At 42.3% G+C, this 20,402-nt stretch overlaps 1 protein-coding gene across 21 annotated transcripts in view; it reads left to right on the top strand.

The window, feature by feature from the left end:
• The window catches only part of TCF12 (transcription factor 12), a 328,520-nt gene that overhangs the window by 134,477 nt on the left and 173,641 nt on the right, over nt 1–20,402 (top strand). For 20 of the 21 annotated variants that reach the window (XM_044980195.1, XM_044980193.1, XM_044980202.1 and 17 more), the window contains one exon: nt 10,291–10,393. In XM_044980195.1, the coding sequence (XP_044836130.1) occupies nt 10,291–10,393 (103 nt within the window). Of the gene's footprint in view, nt 1–10,288; nt 10,394–20,402 lie in introns of those variants that run through there. The other variant, XM_044980214.1, reaches the window with a different exon arrangement.

Raw genomic sequence — 20,402 nt, forward strand, 5'->3', positions numbered from 1 at the left:
CCTGGGTAGGTGGGGAGAGTTCCAGTGGAATTAGCTCTTTAGGGTATGTCTATACTACCAATGCTACAGTGGCACAGCTGCAGCTACAACACTGTGGCATAGACTCTTACTACAGTGATGGAAGGGGGTTTTCTGTTGGTGTAGTAAATTCACCCCCTAGAAAGGAATTTGGTAGGCCAACAGAAGAATGGATTCTTCTGTTGACTTAGCTGCATCTACACTGGGGGTTAAGTTGACCTAACTACGTCGTGTAGGGCCTGAAATTTTTCACAGCTTTGAGCGATGTAGCTAGGTAAACTTGCGTTTTAGTTGTAGGCCAGGCCTTAGTGTTTCATAGAGCTGGTCATGACTGTCATAAACAGATAGTTAAGGGTTAAAGTCTGTTTTACCTGTAAAGGGTTAACATGCAGTACCTGGTGACCACCTGACCAGAGGACCAATCAGAGACGAAATAATTTCAAATCTCTGTGGAGGGAAGCCTTTGGCTGTGTTCTTTGTGAGAACTCTTTTTGGATCTAAGAGGACAGTCATGTCTCCAAGTTCTCCTGGAGTAGTTTCTACTAATTAATAGTGAGTATTAATTAGAAAGGCGAATTAGTCTTATGATTTGATTTCTATATTTGCAATTGTGTGTTTGCTAAAGAAAATTCTTTATTCCTGTTTGCTGTTACTTTGCTTTCACTGAGAAAGAAAGGGGGAGAGGGGATTCTCTCCAGAGATTGATAAGGTTATATCCTATGAGTGTCCAGCTTGGGCTCATAGAGATTTTGTATTTTCTTTTTGTTCTCTTAATAAATTCTTTTCTTTTCTTTGGACTTGGTTAATTCCTTCTTCTGTGGAAATTCAGGGGAAGGTGAGGGGGGAAGAGACAGTTCCTCCTGGGTTTGATTCAAGCAGTTTGAATCAGGTATCTCTCTCCTAGGAAAAGGGAGGGGGGAGGAAGCAGGGGGAATGGTTTGTTTCTCCTGGGTGTAAGAACTCCATGGATTTGGGGCTCTTGGAATCCCCTAGGATTTTGGGGAAGGACTGTGTCTCAATTCACATTTCCTAATTGAGTGGTGGCAGCTTACTAGATCTAAACTAGAATTTTAGTTTAGAGGGAAACCAAGTCAGGTCCCCACATTGGAGCCCAACAGTTCCAAGTGGGGGTGAGACCTTTGACATGGTGGCATGCGGGTCCTCACCTTGAAACCCCCCAGTTTCAAGTGAGGGTAGACCATGACAATGACTTAGTAATCAAACAGAGATACATACCTGTACAATTTACATAAATATTGTATTTCCCATGTTCTTCACACCCGGACAAGATAGTCTTTGCTACTTGTGTTAATGCACTGTTTTTTCAGTCTACAGATATACTGATTGAAGCAGTAGCAGAGGTGTGAACTCTGCCATTCATTTTAATGGAATGTTAATGTCACAGCTTAGCTAACACTATATTAAACAAGTAGCCAAAAAGCAAACACCCAGCTCAAATCCTTGAAGCTCAGTTATGAGGCACAGCTGGGTTGGATTTTGGTTTGTCTCCAAGGTCCTATATGCGGGAGCGGGGGATGACAAAACTGGACCTCAGCTATTCGCTCTAGTTTAGAGTATTTGAGCAAAATAAAAGGCTGCACTATAATTTATTTGACCCTACAATAACAAATTATAGCTGAGCAGTGATAGTAAGTAAGTGAGGGACCAATGTGTGTATGTACTTTGTGCAAACTACTTCGTAGTTATCTACTGAAGAGAATGGAGAAGACTGGGACAGTGAAGTGAAACTCATGACTTTGCTCTTCAAAAAGAAATTTGCTGCCTTCAGTGAGTTTAGGAGAAAGAATGTAATTTTCTGCCCAGTATTCTGTTCTGAAAGAGCATAACTTGGGACAATACAAGGCTTGCTTTTTGAAGTGAAGAACAGGTGGGAGTAAAGGCTGGTGGGGGCATGGAGTGGGAATACTTGAACCACTGTTTTGTTTTGTTCTCTCCCTCCCCCTTCTCCCCCCACTTTTTTTAACAGACTTGGATTTCCCTGTTAGTCAAGTTTGTGTAATTTGGTCTGAATTACTTAATTCAGATTGCCAGCATGTGGGCAGAATTAAATTTGTCTAAATTTTAAAGGTGAAATCCTGAACCTGTTGAAGTTTATAGCTTAATTCCCAGGATTTCACCCAAAATATCAAGGATAACGTTTTCAGAAGCACAAGTCCCATTTTCAAAAGTGACCGTCAATGGGACTTAGGCCCCTAAGACCTGGTGTACACACACAAGTTTTACCAACATAAATATGTTTGTTAGGGCATGACTCTTTAATATTTACCAATGAAGATATATCAGTAAAAACTCTAGTGTAGATGCAGTTATACCTGTATAACTGTGCTTATAAGCTATATGGGTATAAGCAGTTGGACATTTTTGAAAATCTTACCCTAAGTCATTTAAGATCAGGTTTTGTGTAAGCAGATGGTAAAATAGAAGAACATAATAGACAGACATAGCAAGGAAGTGCAACTTGTAGTAGATATTTGCACAGGTTAATTTTACACATGCTAGCCACCATGCTACCATGCTAGTGGGATTTGTAGGCTCTATAGTGCACTAGCATTGATTTTATTATTACTAAATTATTTTTATTATTGACAGCAGTAACTAGAGGCCCCAACAACGTTGGGGACCCATTTTGCTAGGAACCATACAAGCATGTATATTAAGAAACAAGCAGCTTACAATCTTAATTTAAGATGAGACGTAACAGGCAGATGAAATCACAGTGCAGCCGTTGGATTGTTTTACTTATGAACCTCATTCAGAGAATCAAACAGAACTTGGCAGTTGAAAGATTAAAATTATTAAAAACAAATAAAATGTTAGACCTTCCAACCTTGGGAGTGTGCCTTAAACTGCTTTTACTTCATTTTTTTTCTGACTGTATTTATGCCAGATAGACTCAGGAAGGTTACCATGGTTTATAAACATGTGTTGCAAGAGGCTTAAGAAGAACCATGGAGTCAGGAAAGTGATATGAGAAGGTGGAATTTCCAAAGAAAATGAAGTCATAGAAGAAATAAGCAAATTAGACACATAGCATCTGAAAATGAGTTCATTTGGTTTGCAGCTCAAAATAGTTGAGAGTTCTGGAATAAAGTTTCTGCTTGGATCAAGGCACAGGAAAATGCCCAAGATGCCTGGTAAAGGGATTTGTGTTAATTGTTGAAGTGAAGCACTGATATTAAGCTGAATTTTTAAGTAAAATTGGTGTGATTTTTGGTAGCTATAGTTTGTGGATTCTGGTATGTTGTTGATGTGAGGTATTATTTTATGGTTGTTTATGCTGCTCTTTGTTCAGTTTAGTTAGCTGTGACTCCCTTGCATTTAGGGTGATCAGACAGCAAGTATGAAAAATCGGGTGGGGGGTAATAGATGCCCATATAAGAAAAAGCCCCGAATATCAAGACTGTCCCTATAAAATCGGGACATCTGGTGACCCTGCATGCATTTATATGCAACAACTTACTTGTTTTAAGAGATGTCTTTTTCTCTGACTCACCAGCTATTTCAATCTGCCATGTTAAAAGGTTGACTCTTTGATAGAAGCTTGTAGCCTATCTAAATATTACTGATATGTGGATAAAGTCATTGTTTGACTGTAGATAAAACAGGTCAAAGGAAGATCAAGGCCTTTGATTAATGTTTTATTCTTGTTACTCCCTAGTCTTTCTCAAGTCACATACCAGCAAGGCTAGCTGAAGACAGTTGAGGGCCCATTGTGTTCTGAATGGTTACTCATGTTGGCTTGGCAGTTATAAAGAAGGATTGTTTCTCTGTTGAAATTCGGGCTGCCTTGGGTACCAGCTGCACAATAGCCCAATAAACAAAACTGCCTTGAGCTCCAGTGGTTAGTGCTCCCAGACAGTGATATTTATGGGACCACAGCCATGCTATAGGGACTCTAGAGATAATCTGACCAGTTTGAGTAGTCATTGTAGTAGAGGGATATTCATCAAATCACAGAGAGTAACATTCTTACTAGAACAGCAGTTTTACTTTGTGAATTGCTGAGTCTGTACCACCTTCTATCTTCTTAGGCCTTGGCTACACTTGCAAGTTGGAGCACATTAAATCAGGCATGGGCGCCCTAACTCCTGAGGTGTCCACACTGGCAAAGCACGTAGAGCGCCCAGACTCCGCGGCTGGAGCGCCCCTAGTAATCTACCTCCACAAGAAGCATAAAGATTGCTGCGCCCCGGCTGGAGTGCCACGGTGCCAGTGTGGATGCCCATGTCTATTAATGTGCTCTGATCAGCCTCCATGAAGTGTCCCACAATGCCTGTTCTAGCCACTCTGGTCATCACTTTGAACTCTGCTGCCCTGCCCCTAGGTGATCAACCATCAGACCCCCCCTTTAAATTCTCTGGGAATTTTGAAATTCTCCTTCCTGTTTGCTCAGCAAGGTGTGGAGTGCGCTCAGCGCATCTTTCCAGGTGACCATGCATCCACGCACCAGTATGGAGCAACGGCGAGGTGCTGGATCTCATCAGTGTTTGTGGGGAGGAAACTGTCCAATCCCAGCTGCGCTCCAGCCATAGGAATTATGATAACTATGTGCAGATATCAACGGCCATAATAGAAAGGGGCCATGATCGGGATGCAGTGCAGTGCAGGGTTAAAGTGAAGGAGCTGCGGAATGCCTACCACAAAGCACGGGAGGAAAACCTGCCGCTCTAGTGCTACACCCACAACCTGCCGTTTCTACAAAGAGCTGGACGAGATACTTGGGGGCGACCCCGCCTCCACTCCAAAGAGCACCATGGACACTTCAGAGTCCGTGGCAGCCCAGAGTGCAACAAGGCAGGAGGAGGAAAGTGGGAACGAGGATGCTGAGGAGGAGGGGGGGCCCAGAGCCAGAGGATGGCCCTGCATCCCTAGATGCATGCATCCAGGAGCTGTTTCCAAGCAAGGAGGAAGGTAGCCACTCACAGTGCTTGTGGAAGAAAAAACAGCGAAGGAGGTGCCCGGTAAGTGGCTTTTATTTTGGGAAGGTGGTAGTTCGGTGCGGGCTCATGGGACGAGGAGGGTTGCAGAAAGAAGGGTTAGGGCTGTGTGCATGCCTAGATGCGGAATACGGCATTGTTGTGCTCTTTTACATCGGGGTAATCTGCCTCAGTGATCTCATCGAAGGTCTCATGCAGAAGCTGGGCAATCCGCTTGCGCAGGTTCTTTGGCAGAGCTACTGTGCTCTTTGCCCCAGTAAAGCTAACATGTCCGCACCACTATGCTGTGAGGGGACCATTGCTGCACACAAGCAAGCGGCATAAGGGCCAGGGCGGAAGCCACATTGTAGTAGAAGACCTTCCCTTGCTTCCCAGGTCACCCTCAGCAGCAAGATATCTTCCAGGACAAAGATAATGTGTGGAAAATGTGGGGACAGTGTTCAGTACAGGAGTCCCCTACAGCTATTGGCTCTCCCCAAGGCACAGAACCGCAGAGGACAGTACGGTCGTGAAACAATCAGTCCCCCTTGCCCCTGTGGTTACTCACCATTTTGAGGCTCTTGTGGGTTGTGTGTGCTCGCTTTGGGACAGGCACTTTCTGCTATTATGTTCACTGTGCTTGTCTTCAAGTTTGGCCGAATCATTGCTCTGTCTAGTGTGAACAATGCTCCCTCTGTTAATTGTTGCATTTTGGCTTTACAGATGCAACCTTGAGATCCCAGCTGTCCTTGTAATCAACCGCCGAAAGGTTGCAAAGAATCAGGAAGCGTCCGTGAAGAAGCAAGGAGGACCTTCTGCATGAAGTCCATGCAGCAGTCCCTTACTGAAAATAAGAAAGTACAGGAGTGGCAGGAGACTGAAAGGAGGCTCTGCCAGGAGAATGCGGATCGCCGGCAACAAACCACGGAGCGGCTCCTAAGCATTGTGGAGCGCAAAGTGGATGTGATGCGGGCACTCATAGCAATGCAGATGGAGCAGATCCGTGCCCGCCCCCCTGCAGCCCTTGTCCCATAACTCTTTCCCTTGTGCCCCCATGTCACCACCAACCCACTTTCCCCAACATCAAGTTTCTTATTGCTACCAGTTGCCTTCAACACCTATAGCTTCACCACCCAGCCCTGCAAGCTACGACCCTTACCCACTGCACTCAACCCCCATCACCATGAATTTTAGGCAGCCTGAAGTGCAGCACTCATTGCTCGGCACTCCAGACAGGAAGGCAAAAAATGATAACAGGACATACGCAAGTCTGTGATTGACCCGTTCCCCACCCCGCCCCCTTCCCTCCTCCCGCACAGCACAGATGTGTTATGCCATGAGTCACGGTTCTTCTGAGCAGGATACGATTAATGGCCCTGCACACTTGCATCAACACGATTCCAATGGTCGACTTTCCCCCTCCAAACTGGTTAGCAACTGATTGGTAGGTGAGTGGAGTTGCCAGCTTCCAGATTGCAATAGCCACGCACTTCTCCAACGGCAGGGCAGCTCTCAATCTTGTGTCCTTGTGCTGCAGGGTGGGGGCAAGCTCAGCACACAGTCCCGTGAACGTGGCTTTCGTCATCCAAAAGTTCTGCAGCCACTGCTCGTCATCCCAGACTTGCATAATGATGTGATCCCACCACTCAGTCCTTGTTTCCTGAGCCCAAAAGCGGCGTTCCACGGTGGTGAGCATGTCCGTGAATGCCACAAGCAATCTCATGTTGTATGCGTTATGTGTGTCGACATCATCGTCAGACTCCTCGCTGTCACTTTGTAGCTTAAGGAGTAACTCGACTGCAATTCGTGATGTGCTGGCGAGACCCATCAGCATATTCCTCACAAGTTTGGGATCCATTCCTCCAGACCGAAAGGGAAGACAGAGTGCACAGTACAAAAACTGTGGAAAGATGGCACCAAATGTGGACGGAAGCGCTGGGATGCGAAGTGATGCATCAGGGGCATTGGGACAAGACCCAGGATGCCCTGCGTGCCCCCTTCCCACAAGCCACGGCACCAGAATGGGAAGAGATGCTCTGTGGGATAGCTGCCCATAATGCACCGCTCCCAATGCCGCTGCAAGTGCCACAAATGTGGCCACACCACTGCGCTTGCAGCTGACAGTGTGGACACAGGGCAGCGCTTTCCCTGCTGCGGTCTCCGAGGGCTGGTTTAACTTGCTGTGCTCTACATCTGCAAGTGTAGCCATGCCCTTATTTAGTAATCTGAATTCTTAACTTACAACTATATTGCTGGAAGCGTCTTAAGGTTTTGAGACACGTGACAGATTAAAGCTCTTGCATATAGAACTTAACAAAATTTGTGTAAGCGAATAATGACATACAGATATTTAAAGGCTGGGAATTCTAGACACAACTAGAGAAATATAAAGGACTACTACTTTGTGGGAAAATATCTCTGTTTTAATTTAAATCAATTTCCTTTTTATGTCTTTTTATCGTTTTTCTTGATTTCTTTTGCATACTATTTGTGAAATGTTATCAAATCAGAATGGTAGCATTTTACAGCTGCTTTGCAATGTTTGTAATGATGCCCTATCTGAGTAATCTGTGGGGTTTGAACCAATGATTGCTGGGTCTTAAACCAGAAATCTCTAGTACTTGAGCTGAAGCACCAGGACCAATCACTAAGATTGTGTCCGAATATCTAATCTCAAAGGTGGTAGCAGGTTCAATAAACTTCTGTGCTTGGTCTAGCTAGCAGAGGGAGACAAAGCCATTTGGTGCAGGTTATATTCTGCACAGGTGTAAATAACTGTACAATATACAATACAATGGAGAATCGGGCTCAATGAATATTAATTTTAATTTAGCTTAGGTAGACCAACTCCATCAGTGGTGTGTGGATGTATATGAACACATTTTGAAATAAACTTTTGAATGTCTAATGGCATTTGATATTTGGAAGAACCCTTTTAGAACAACTCAGAACTAATTAGGAACAACTGTACTATAACAGTATGATTATGAGGGTCTTGTAATCAGATGGTGGCTCATGATTGAAGGGAAACTAAGTCTAATAAATGAATGAATAAATAAATAAATATGTAAATGAAATCTGAAAAATCACTTTTACTGAAGTACTGACAGGAGGAGAGTAAAAGACTTGCCATTCATGTAAATTCCCACCCCCAGTACAATTGTTTAATTCTCTTTCTTCCCCCCACCTCTCCCCAAAAAAATCCCTAAAAGTATTAGATTATAACACTAACTTTTGTTCTTTGGGGCACTTCGCCCTGGGTATTGGATAGGTATTTGTCGCTCTTATGCTGTGTAAGAGAACCCAAATTATGTTGACTGGTGAAATGAGTCTTGCTTTAGAAGTGTATTCTGCCTGCACCAAAGATGGAATACTTAAATCCTAAAAAGATTTTTTTTAATTGTTTTTTTTTTTAAATGTTTCTGGATCTGGCCTATGTTGCTGCTTTTTCTCTATCTTAGTATATGGAATGTCTTTATTAATAATTTACTTATCGGGTTCTTCTATTCTTTTAAACTTATTTAAGTGCTGTCTTGTAAAATGGTTGTTGATTTCTGTGTACTTGATATCAATTTTACTGGATTTTTTTCAATGTCTGATCACAAGCTGATGAATTAAACACTCAACTAAGATTCTTGGAGATTACTGCATAGACCATATATTATGTGTAAAATCTTTTGTTTCTTCATTTGGCACATTTAATATGTTGTTTCATTTCAACACAAAAATAAACCACATGTGGTGACCTTAGCTACAAGCCACTCCATTTCCTGGGCAGCTGCTGCTACATGCTGCCTATCTGACAGACGGGGCTAGGTCATGGTTACCACAGGACACCCTTATGGTCATAACCAAGTTGTAAATGTCACTAAGATTCTTTCTGAATGTCTGTCACATGTGTATCACTGATTCTGAAGTAGATAAAATGAGCCAAAGATTCATTTGGGAGTTGGGACTCCCAGAAGATTACTTTTAAAGCAGAATAGCAGAAGGAGTTGTGACATGCATCCATAAGCAGTTGGAGTGATTTGACAGTTATTTAGCCCTCAGTTACTAGCCCTTTGGTTGAACTGACAGCACGCCTGCAAAGATAGTGAGGCCTGTTTCAGCCCCATTAATGTCGTCTTGAATGTGAGCCTGCAGTCTGGAAAATGATAAATGTTCAGTGATTGATGATTTTATAGTCCCAGGGGATTCTGGGTGGTTTCTGGTTGCTGTAAGCCTGAGCAGTTTTCCTCCCTTACTTGGGCCTCTGCTTTAAGTTTGTGTAGCATTTAGTATGAGGAAATTTAAACAAATGAATAGCCAGACACTTTAAGTTACGCAAGATTTTACTGAATATTGTGCAAAGCTTTGATTATGAAGCAGATGCAATTTTGAGAGCAAGGTCCTATTTAATATATTTTTGATTCAGTGTAATCCTTTAACCAGATATACTTTTGACCAATCTGTGTGACTAACACCATTTTCCTAGTTAGGGCTCAATATTGTTTGAAAAAGATGAAAGCATTCTGACCTACATGGAAGGAAATTAAATAATTGCCTTAATGGAACAATATATGCAGCTTGAAACATTAAGGGGTTTGCTACATCCATTCTTTGTTCTCTTCATGGTTCTGGAGCAAGCTATCAGATAAGCCAGTATTTCCTGTTTACACATGAGTCATCTTTCCAAGTATATTAGGTTAGCTACTCTAATATTAGAAAGGGTGCAAATAACCTTTTATTTTGAATGCTTGTTTGCAAGACAGGTGGCAGAGCTGGGTGTCTCAGCTTAATCAGTTCTTGTAAGCAAACCTGTTGTAGATGAGCAGTGGCATTTAGTGCTTGATAGCACTAAAATGCCTATTAATCTGTAACCTTAATTTAACCTTCAAAGGGGGAGTGGTATTTCCTCTTCTCATTCACTGGAATACATTTTCTCCTCATACCAGACCTTATATCTGGTGCTTGAAGATGTGAACAGTAATCTTTAAACTCATGTCAGTCATAACTTCAGCCCAACACTGTACATTTCAGGAGAAGCTATAGTGCTCTAGCTGCAAACAGATTGTAATACTTCTATATTATTTAATTTTTGGAAACCTTATCCATGGAAACACAATTTATTAGGTTGAAAAACGATGCAGCTTCTTTTCAGATGAGAGGGGGAGAGGAGACAAACAGTGTGAAATATGGGCAGAGTGTGTTTTCCACAAGATATTCAGACATGAAAGCCAACTTTATGATGAATGACCGTTGCAATGCTATACATTTAATTAGGAGAGTGTCATTACACTCAATTAGCAGGGCTGCCAAATAATCTGTTTAATACTCTGGTCTTTTTTTTCCTTAGGGTTTTGCAGACAGCCCTCATTATGGTGATCACTTGAATGACAGTCGATTAGGGCCCCATGAAGGATTGTCCCCGACACCTTTCATGAACTCAAATCTGATGGGTAAGTTGGTAATTCTTTGCGAGTAGCCCCTCAAAGCCTCTTTGGTCAGAAAGAGACATTTTTCATCCCCTTGTCTAGGCCTGGCACATCAAGCATCTGGAAGTTACTGCATTTCTCGTGGAAACAGTGGTTTGCTATCTAAGTCTTTATTCAGAGAGCAAGTTGCACCAAAAATGCAGCTTTCTTAACACGGGGACATTATCCATGATTTTGGAAAGAGGTTGAAGTGCCAGTATTTTAGATAGTTGATCTAGAAAGCTATGGATAAGATGATTTCTTACAGTCTGGAAGAAAGACTTGTTTTGTTTTTTTCTGCTGCAAAGAAATTGAGTCACTCATGCACTTTCTGCAATATTTAGATGTCAATTTCTAAGAATGTAGAACACTGAATTGCATATTTTTGTAGGTTGTTCTCCAGTTAACACTTCATTGTTGTCCTTCTTGTTTGCTTGCACAGTCTCTTTTCAAATGTCATTGTCTTTGGTGATATTTGCATTTGATATTCTAGCAAAATTGAGGTTGTAACATACAGTATAGATTCCTTTCAATATGCAGTGATTTACATACATACAGTAACTCCAGCTGTTACTGTTTCTGTGCCTGTTCCCTCACCCTCTGTTTTTGAAACTGAGAACAATGTCAAAACTGCGAAGAAAGCGACACATTATCAGTCTAACTGTTAAACAAGTTGTTTTTCTTGCTTGGACACCACTATTGCTAGAACATTTTAATGTACTGATGGTTGTCTTTTCCCCCCTCTGAACTTGTGGCCTAAAAACATCAATTTCAAATATTTACTCTTCGGCAGAGCAATGTCTTGGGGCTAATGCTGTCTAGTTTGTGCCTTAAATTTAGAGATGGTTCTGTACATTTGCTTTGTATTTGTAAAGTTGACATTGTTTTACTTATGTATTTTGTTTCTTGTGTATGTGACCTATTTTGTGATCTCAGCATTGTCCTTTTAAGACAGAGCCATGGTAATCTAAGTGGATTAACTAAATCCAAATCCTGGTGGTCTGCAATTTCTTTTGGAAATCTTTCTACTTTGCTCTGTCTTTGTTTACTACTTTAATCGTCTGCAAAGTGTAGAAGCAGACAAAGGCTGATAGCATCTATTGCTAAAAGCAGTTATCCTTTTAAATCTTACTTATGAATCTCAGAATATAATAGTGTGGTTTTAAAATAACTGTGTATATGTATGTGTATGTATGAGAATATATAGTCCATATCACTAGATCAGTGGTGTTATATTTGAAGATCAGTGAAATCAGTAAAGTTTGCGGCTTGCTATTAACATGCTAGAGGACAAAGATTTTTCCCTTATTGTTTCATATAACAAAATCAATTTTTTTTGCCTCAGGCTGAAAAGAGACAAACATTTAAATATATTTATGGGTTGAGCAAAACACCAATCAAGGGTACATATGGCTTCCAAGTCACATGTTTTACTGTTTTTGTTTGCTTTATTTCTGCTAAATTATTATATATAGCAGAACTATATTTTGATTTGTAGTACAAAAGAGGGACAGACTTTGTGTCCTCAAGTTTGGTTTTGAATCACCATTTCCTAAACTATGTAGAATTTTAAATAACTGCAGAAATTATTGGCCTTACTGTATCATCCTAGCTTTTCAGTTTTACTTAAGATGACTAGATGATTCTATTAAACATAATGGAATTATATCATTAGTACAGATTTGAGAAGAAGCCTCCATTGAGATTGCTTTGGAGGGGGAATTAAATGAATCGTAAGAGGTATGCATATCAATCACTTGCTTGTAACAGCTGTGGACTAAAATATTCTTGTAATGCATTACAGCTAATGCTTCTCATTGGTTTTGCCTCCATTAGAGCTACTGTCTTTAATTTCTGTCTGTTCATAGAACACATACTAAAGCTCATCTGCATGAATGTATATCCCAGAGCCATAAAATAGTATTTAAAAATATGCCAGCAGGATTGTCTGTTTTGCACAATTCACAGAAAACAATTTACATTCACTTTGTTTGCATTGCAAAGGTAAAAAGGTGCAACTCTGTGTACCATTCCTCTTCACTGTGAATTTTAACTAACAAAGTCTGAAGTATTTCTGGGGGAATTCTGCACCACAAAATTAAAAATTCTGTGCATGATATTTTCAATTTCTGCAAAATTCTGCATATTTTATTTGTCAAAATAATACTGTATAATCGCATCAGTTTCAATTATTTTTGGTCATTTATTTCAAAATACCTGTCAGCAAGTATGTCTGTACCAGTTCAGACAACAAAAAAGATTCAGACAATGGTTTTTTGACAAATAGATTGCTTACTAGGTATATTAATACAGAACTCTGAAGAATAATAATTCATTTAAACTGCAGTACAGAACCATATTTCCCATACACCCCAGAAGCAGTGCGAAAACTGGGGGGGGGGGAGTCAGGGCTAATTGAGGAGCCGAGGGAGAGGGAAATAATTGCTGGGAAGGACCAATTATTGGAGGGTTGTTGTGTATGGGTGAGAAAAGTATGGAACAAGTTTTTTTCTGGAGGGCGGGTTGGGATTGTTAGGGAGCATCTCCCATGCAGACCCTGGCTGATCCCTAGCCTCTCCCATTTAGTCAGGCACATGGATCCCTCCACTCAGATACCCACTCCCCCCATCCCCATGTGGTCCTGCACCCTCTCCCCCTGTCCACGTGTGTCTCTGTGCCCCCACTCAGCCACCCCCCGTCCCTGTGTGGCCCTGCACCCTTCCCACGTCCCCATGTGTCTTTGTGCCCGCACTCAGCCACCCTCCTGTCCTTATGTGTCTCTGCACCCCCTCCGCCTGTCCCCATGTTTCTGTGCCCCCACTCAGCCATCCCCTTTCCCCCTGTAGCTCTGTACCCCCTCCCTCTCTGCCCATGTGGCCCTGCACCTCCCTGCCCCCTGTAGCCCTGCATCTCCATTCCCATTCAGTCCCTGTCCCAGTCTGTCCTCCCCCACTAGCCCTTATGAGCCCCATCTGATCCCCCAGCAGCCCCATACTGTCTGTCTCCCAATAGCCCCTGTCTCCTGATCCGGCCAGAAAGGTGCTGTGAAGAAGGCAGGCTCTTTCTCTCCCTAGCTGGTTGGGAGCGGCTGCTGTGTTCTAGTGTCACAATGCCCTCTGGTGGGCAAAAGGCAGAACTGCAGACCTTATTTTCTGCTGGGAGCTGCTGCTGTGATCTATCGCCACAGCACCCTCTGGCGGGCAAAAGGTGGAACTGCAGCAACTTTTCAGCAGAAGTTTTTGTCTGCACAAAAAATTAAAAATATGCACAGCTCATTAATTATGCTCACGCGCAGTGGCACAGAATTCTCTCAGCAGAACTAAAGAGATGTTGAATACTAGAAGGAAATGAAAAGGTCACTTACATATGGTAAAAAGGATTTCATTACTCAGTACTGGTACCTGAATTGTTGGGCTTCTTTGTCTCTTACCTTAAATAAAAATGAAAAATGAGATCTTTCAACTAAAGTTACAGTTCTTAGACTGTGATGTTTAGATTGACTAGATAGTATCAGAGGGGTAGCCGTGTTAGTCTGGTTCTGTAGAAGCAGCAAAGAATCCTGTGGCACCTTATAGACTAACAGACGTTTTGCAGCATGAGCTTTCGTGGGTGAATACCCACTTCTTCGGATGCAAGACATCCGAAGAAGTGGGTATTCACCCATGAAAGCTCATGCTGCAAAACGTCTGTTAGTCTATAAGGTGTCACAGGATTCTTTGCTGCTTCTATTGACTAGATAGGAAACAATAGTTTGTTCTTGGTTAGGAGAATCTCCCAAATTGCAGAAAAAAAACAGGAGTACTTGTGGCACCTTAAAGACTAACAAATTTATTGTAGCATGAGCTTTCGTGAGCTAAAGCTCACTTCTTCGGATGCATAGAATGGAACACACAGACAGGAGATATTTATACATACAGAGAACATGAAAAGGTGGAAGTATGCATACCAACAGGCAGAGTCTAATCAATTGAGATGAGCTATCGTTAGCAGGAGGAAAAAAAACTTTTTGAAGTGATAATTAAGATGGCCCATAGAAGGTGTGAGGAGAACTTAACATAGGGAAATAGATTCAATTGGTGTAATGACCCAACCATTCCCAGTCTTTATTTAGACCACAGTTAATGGTATCTAGTTTGCATATTAATTCAAGTTCAGCAGTCTCTCTTTGGAGTCTGTTTTTGAAGTTTTTTTGTTGCAAAATTGCCACCTTCAAGTCTGTCACTGAGTGGTTAGGAAGGTTGAAGTGTTCTCCCACTGGTTTTTGAATGTTATGATTCCTGATGTCAGATTTGTGTCCATTTATTCTTTTGCGTAGAGACTGTCCGGTTTGGCCAATGTACATGGCAGAGGGGCATTGCTGGCACATGATGGCATATATCACGTTGGTAGATGTGCAGGTGTACGAGCCCCTGATGGTGTGTCTGATGTGATTAGGTCCTGTGATGGTGTCACTTGAATGGATATGTGGACAGAGCTGGCATCGGGCTTTATTGCAAGGATAGGTTCCTGGGTTAGTGTTTATGTTGTATGGTGTGCGGTTGCTGGTGAGTATTTGCTTCAGGTTGGGAGGCTGTCTATAAGCAAGGACTGGCCTGTCTCCCAAGATCTGTGAGAGTGAGGGATCATCTTTAAGGATAGGTTGTAAATCTTTGATGATGCGCTGGAGAGGTTTTAGTTGGGGGCTGTAGGTGATGGCTAGTGGTGTTCTGTTATTTTCTTTTTTAGGCCTGTCCTGTAGTAGGTGGCTTCTGGGTACTCTTCTGGCTCTGTCAATCTGTTTTTTCACTTCAGCAGGTGGGTATTGTAGGTTTAAGAATGCTTGATAGAGATCTTGTAGGTGTTTATCTCTGTCCGAGGGATTGGAGCAAATACGGTTGTATCTTAGAGCTTGGCTGTAGACAATGGATCGTGTGGTGTGTCCGGGATGGAAGCTGGAGGCATGTAAGTAAGTATAGCGGTCAGTGGGTTTCCGGTATAGGGTGGTATTTATGTGACCATCGTTTATTAGCACAGTAGTGTCTAGGAAATGGACCGCTTGTGTGGATTGGTCTAGGCTGAGGTTGATGGTGGGATGGAAATTGTTAAAATCTCGGTGGAATTCTTCGAGGGCTTCTTTTCCATGAGTCCAGATGATGAAGATGTCATCAATGTAGCGCAAGTAGAGTAGGGGTGTTAGGGAACGAGAGTTAAGGAAGCGTTGTTCTAAGTCAGCCATAAAGATGTTGGCATACTGAGGGGCCATGCGGGTACCCATAGCAGTGCCACTGACTTGAAGATATATATTGTCCCCAAATGTGAAATAGTTGTGGGTGAGGACAAAGTCACAAAGTTCAGCCACCAGGTTAGCCGTGATATTATCGGGGATACTGTTCCTGATGGCTTGTAGTCCATCTTCGTGTGGAATGTTAGTGTAGAGGGCTTCCACATCCATAGTGGCCAGAATGGTGTTTTCTGGAAGATCATTGATGGATTGTAGTTTCCTCAGGAAGTCAGTGGTGTCTCGAAGATAGCTGGGAGTGCTGGTAGCATAGGGCCTGAGGAGAGAGTCCACATAGCCAGACAATCCTGCTGTTAAAGTACCAATGCTTGAGATGATGGGGCGTCCAGGATTTCCAGGTTTATGGATCTTGGGTAGCAAATAGAATACACCTGGTCGGGGTTCCAGGCATGTGTCTGTATAGATCTGTTCCTGTGCTTTCTCAGGGAGTTTTTTGAGCAGATGGTGTAGTTTCTTTTGGTAATCATCAGTGGGATCAGAGGGTAATGGCTTGTAGAATGTGGAGTTAGAGAGTTGTCTGGCAGCCTCTTGTTCATATTCCGACCTATTCATGATGACGACAGCACCTCCTTTGTCAGCCTGTTTGATTATGATGTCAGAGTTGTTCTTGAGGTTGTTGATGGCATTGTGTTCAGCACGGCTTAGGTTATGGGGCAAGTGATGTTGCTTGCCCCATAACCTAAGCCGTGCTGAACACAATGCCATCAACAACCTCAAGAACAACTCTGACATCATAATCAAACAGGCTGACAAAGGAGGTGCTGTCGTCATCATGAATAGGTCGGAATATGAACAAGAGGCTGCCAGACAACTCTCTAACTCCACATTCTACAAGCCATTACCCTCTGATCCCACTGATGATTACCAAAAGAAACTACACCATCTGCTCAAAAAACTCCCTGAGAAAGCACAGGAACAGATCTATACAGACACATGCCTGGAACCCCGACCAGGTGTATTCTATTTGCTACCCAAGATCCATAAACCTGGAAATCCTGGACGCCCCATCATCTCAAGCATTGGTACTTTAACAGCAGGATTGTCTGGCTATGTGGACTCTCTCCTCAGGCCCTATGCTACCAGCACTCCCAGCTATCTTCGAGACACCACTGACTTCCTGAGGAAACTACAATCCATCAATGATCTTCCAGAAAACACCATTCTGGCCACTATGGATGTGGAAGCCCTCTACACTAACATTCCACACGAAGATGGACTACAAGCCATCAGGAACAGTATCCCCGATAATATCACGGCTAACCTGGTGGCTGAACTTTGTGACTTTGTCCTCACCCACAACTATTTCACATTTGGGGACAATATATATCTTCAAGTCAGTGGCACTGCTATGGGTACCCGCATGGCCCCTCAGTATGCCAACATCTTTATGGCTGACTTAGAACAACGCTTCCTTAACTCTCGTTCCCTAACACCCCTACTCTACTTGCGCTACATTGATGACATCTTCATCATCTGGACTCATGGAAAAGAAGCCCTCGAAGAATTCCACCGAGATTTTAACAATTTCCATCCCACCATCAACCTCAGCCTAGACCAATCCACACAAGCGGTCCATTTCCTAGACACTACTGTGCTAATAAACGATGGTCACATAAATACCACCCTATACCGGAAACCCACTGACCGCTATACTTACTTACATGCCTCCAGCTTCCATCCCGGACACACCACACGATCCATTGTCTACAGCCAAGCTCTAAGATACAACCGTATTTGCTCCAATCCCTCGGACAGAGATAAACACCTACAAGATCTCTATCAAACATTCTTAAACCTACAATACCCACCTGCTGAAGTGAAAAAACAGATTGACAGAGCCAGAAGAGTACCCAGAAGCCACCTACTACAGGACAGGCCTAAAAAAGAAAATAACAGAACACCACTAGCCATCACCTACAGCCCCCAACTAAAACCTCTCCAGCGCATCATCAAAGATTTACAACCTATCCTTAAAGATGATCCCTCACTCTCACAGATCTTGGGAGACAGGCCAGTCCTTGCTTATAGACAGCCTCCCAACCTGAAGCAAATACTCACCAGCAACCGCACACCATACAACATAAACACTAACCCAGGAACCTATCCTTGCAATAAAGCCCGATGCCAGCTCTGTCCACATATCCATTCAAGTGACACCATCACAGGACCTAATCACATCAGACACACCATCAGGGGCTCGTACACCTGCACATCTACCAACGTGATATATGCCATCATGTGCCAGCAATGCCCCTCTGCCATGTACATTGGCCAAACCGGACAGTCTCTACGCAAAAGAATAAATGGACACAAATCTGACATCAGGAATCATAACATTCAAAAACCAGTGGGAGAACACTTCAACCTTCCTAACCACTCAGTGACAGACTTGAAGGTGGCAATTTTGCAACAAAAAAACTTCAAAAACAGACTCCAAAGAGAGACTGCTGAACTTGAATTAATATGCAAACTAGATACCATTAACTGTGGTCTAAATAAAGACTGGGAATGGTTGGGTCATTACACCAATTGAATCTATTTCCCTATGTTAAGTTCTCCTCACACCTTCTATGGGCCATCTTAATTATCACTTCAAAAAGTTTTTTTTCCTCCTGCTAACGATAGCTCATCTCAATTGATTAGACTCTGCCTGTTGGTATGCATACTTCCACCTTTTCATGTTCTCTGTATGTATAAATATCTCCTGTCTGTGTGTTCCATTCTATGCATCCGAAGAAGTGAGCTTTAGCTCACGAAAGCTCATGCTACAATAAATTTGTTAGTCTTTAAGGTGCCACAAGTACTCCTGTTTTTTTTGCGGATACAGACTAACACGGCTGCTACTCTGAAACCAAATTGCAGAGCCATTCTACCCACAAAAGCCAATCCATTTTGTGAGCTACTGTAGTTAGCAGTTGCACACATAAAGATGTGCACTTATAACATGGGTCAAAGTTATTCTAAAAGGTTGCAGTTTAGATAGTTCATGATTTGGGGAGGAAAGGAAGAGTTGCACTGAGAATGTGAGCTTGACATGCTTGTTTGAAAGATTTGACTAGATTTAAAGGGGATTGTACTCTGAGATCTATGCTTCAAAATGGGTGTCTATTACAACATAGTAATATGACTGAAATAGTTAAAACTAGTAGAAAGAGCAAAATCATATTTCACCATTGCTGTCAACACTTAAAAGCACCATTAAAAAGAAAGAATTGTATGTCAAGAGGATGTTGTTGTTTTGTCTATTACATTCAGCCATAAGCATATTTGCCTGGAGAGATAGAGGATTATAAAGTACCACTGTCTTTCATGATGGAGCTCTCAAACACTTTAATGATCTTGTACATTGCAAAAGAGAGAAATTTTGTCTAACAAGAGTTTATAATGATTCAATAATGAACAATTTGCCTCAGAAAGATGCATTTCCATATTCATTTAGATATTTTGAAGTGTTTTGCAGAGGAAATAAAGCTATTATGTTGGATCAGTTAGTGTTCCTCACTAATGAATTCCAGAATTATCCTGTTGATTTGTCAGTGTGAAAAAGAGGCCATTCCTTGTATTTCATGTGAAACTAGTGAATCCTCTTGGTATCTCTGTATGCCATTAGTATCATATAGATTTGTACTCTACAAAATTAGACTAAAATGTACGGGCCATAATGTAGCACCATTTAGAGCTAATCTTTGCTTATTCAATATTTAATGTTTTAATTACTTTACATTCTAGAAAAATATTCACAAGAAAGTTAGTTCTTTTCCCAGTTATGTGAGAAAGAGCCTTGTTAAACTGACCTCTGCTTGCACCAACATGCGAATTTTAACAGTATGCACAAAGGTCCACCCCCTTCTATGTCTGTGTGGCTCAGTTCACAATGGCCAAAAAACGGCAGGGAATTGTTGCCTTCTGCAGCTTGCGATGCAAGAGCGGGAGAGCAGAGTTTGCGGCAGAAGCTGTGCTGCTCGGTTCACAGTAGCCGAAAAAAGGTGGGAAATGGTTAGATAAAAGAGTAGATAGAAAGATGAGAGGACATTGCGAGGTGGATTCATAGTACCAGGAGACAGGCGGTGTACCGTACTGCACAGTCTGCTGGCAGTATGGCGTCTGCCATAGCTTTCATGGAGGGAGGAGCGAGTGACGGCACACATCCAGAAACACCCACAAGAATGTTTTTGCTCCATCATGCACTGGGAGCTTAACCTACAATTCCAGTGGGTGGTGGGGACTGCGGGAACTGTGGGATAGCTTCCCACAGTGCACCGCTCCAACAGTCGATGCTAACCTTGGTACTGTGGACGCACTCTGCCGAATTCACGCGCTTTAGTGGGGACACACACCACCGAATGTATAAAATCACTTCAGAAAATTTGAATAGAATAAATTCAAATTAATTTCGTACTCTAGACGTACCCTTAATGAAGTTTTAGAAGGTGCATGTCAACGTATCTACAGATTACACTATGTCACAGATTTAAATGGGTGATCAGCAGACAGTAGATTTTGGATTTATTCTGAATTTTTTTAGAAGTCATTTAGCTATCTTAATGGACTTCTGATTGCCTCATTCTATACAGGTTTATGTGCATGGTAGTGTTGGCACCATTCTTGATTGCTTTATGCTTCTGCTGCCAATGTGTTCTTTCAAATCTGTGAAATTAGTATACCTAATTTTTATTGTAAATTTGTGCTTTGGCTTACAAAGATTTAAGCACTTCA

The sequence above is a fragment of the Mauremys mutica genome, chromosome 11 (assembly GCF_020497125.1).
Source record: "Mauremys mutica isolate MM-2020 ecotype Southern chromosome 11, ASM2049712v1, whole genome shotgun sequence".
Classification (NCBI taxonomy): domain Eukaryota; kingdom Metazoa; phylum Chordata; order Testudines; family Geoemydidae; genus Mauremys; species Mauremys mutica.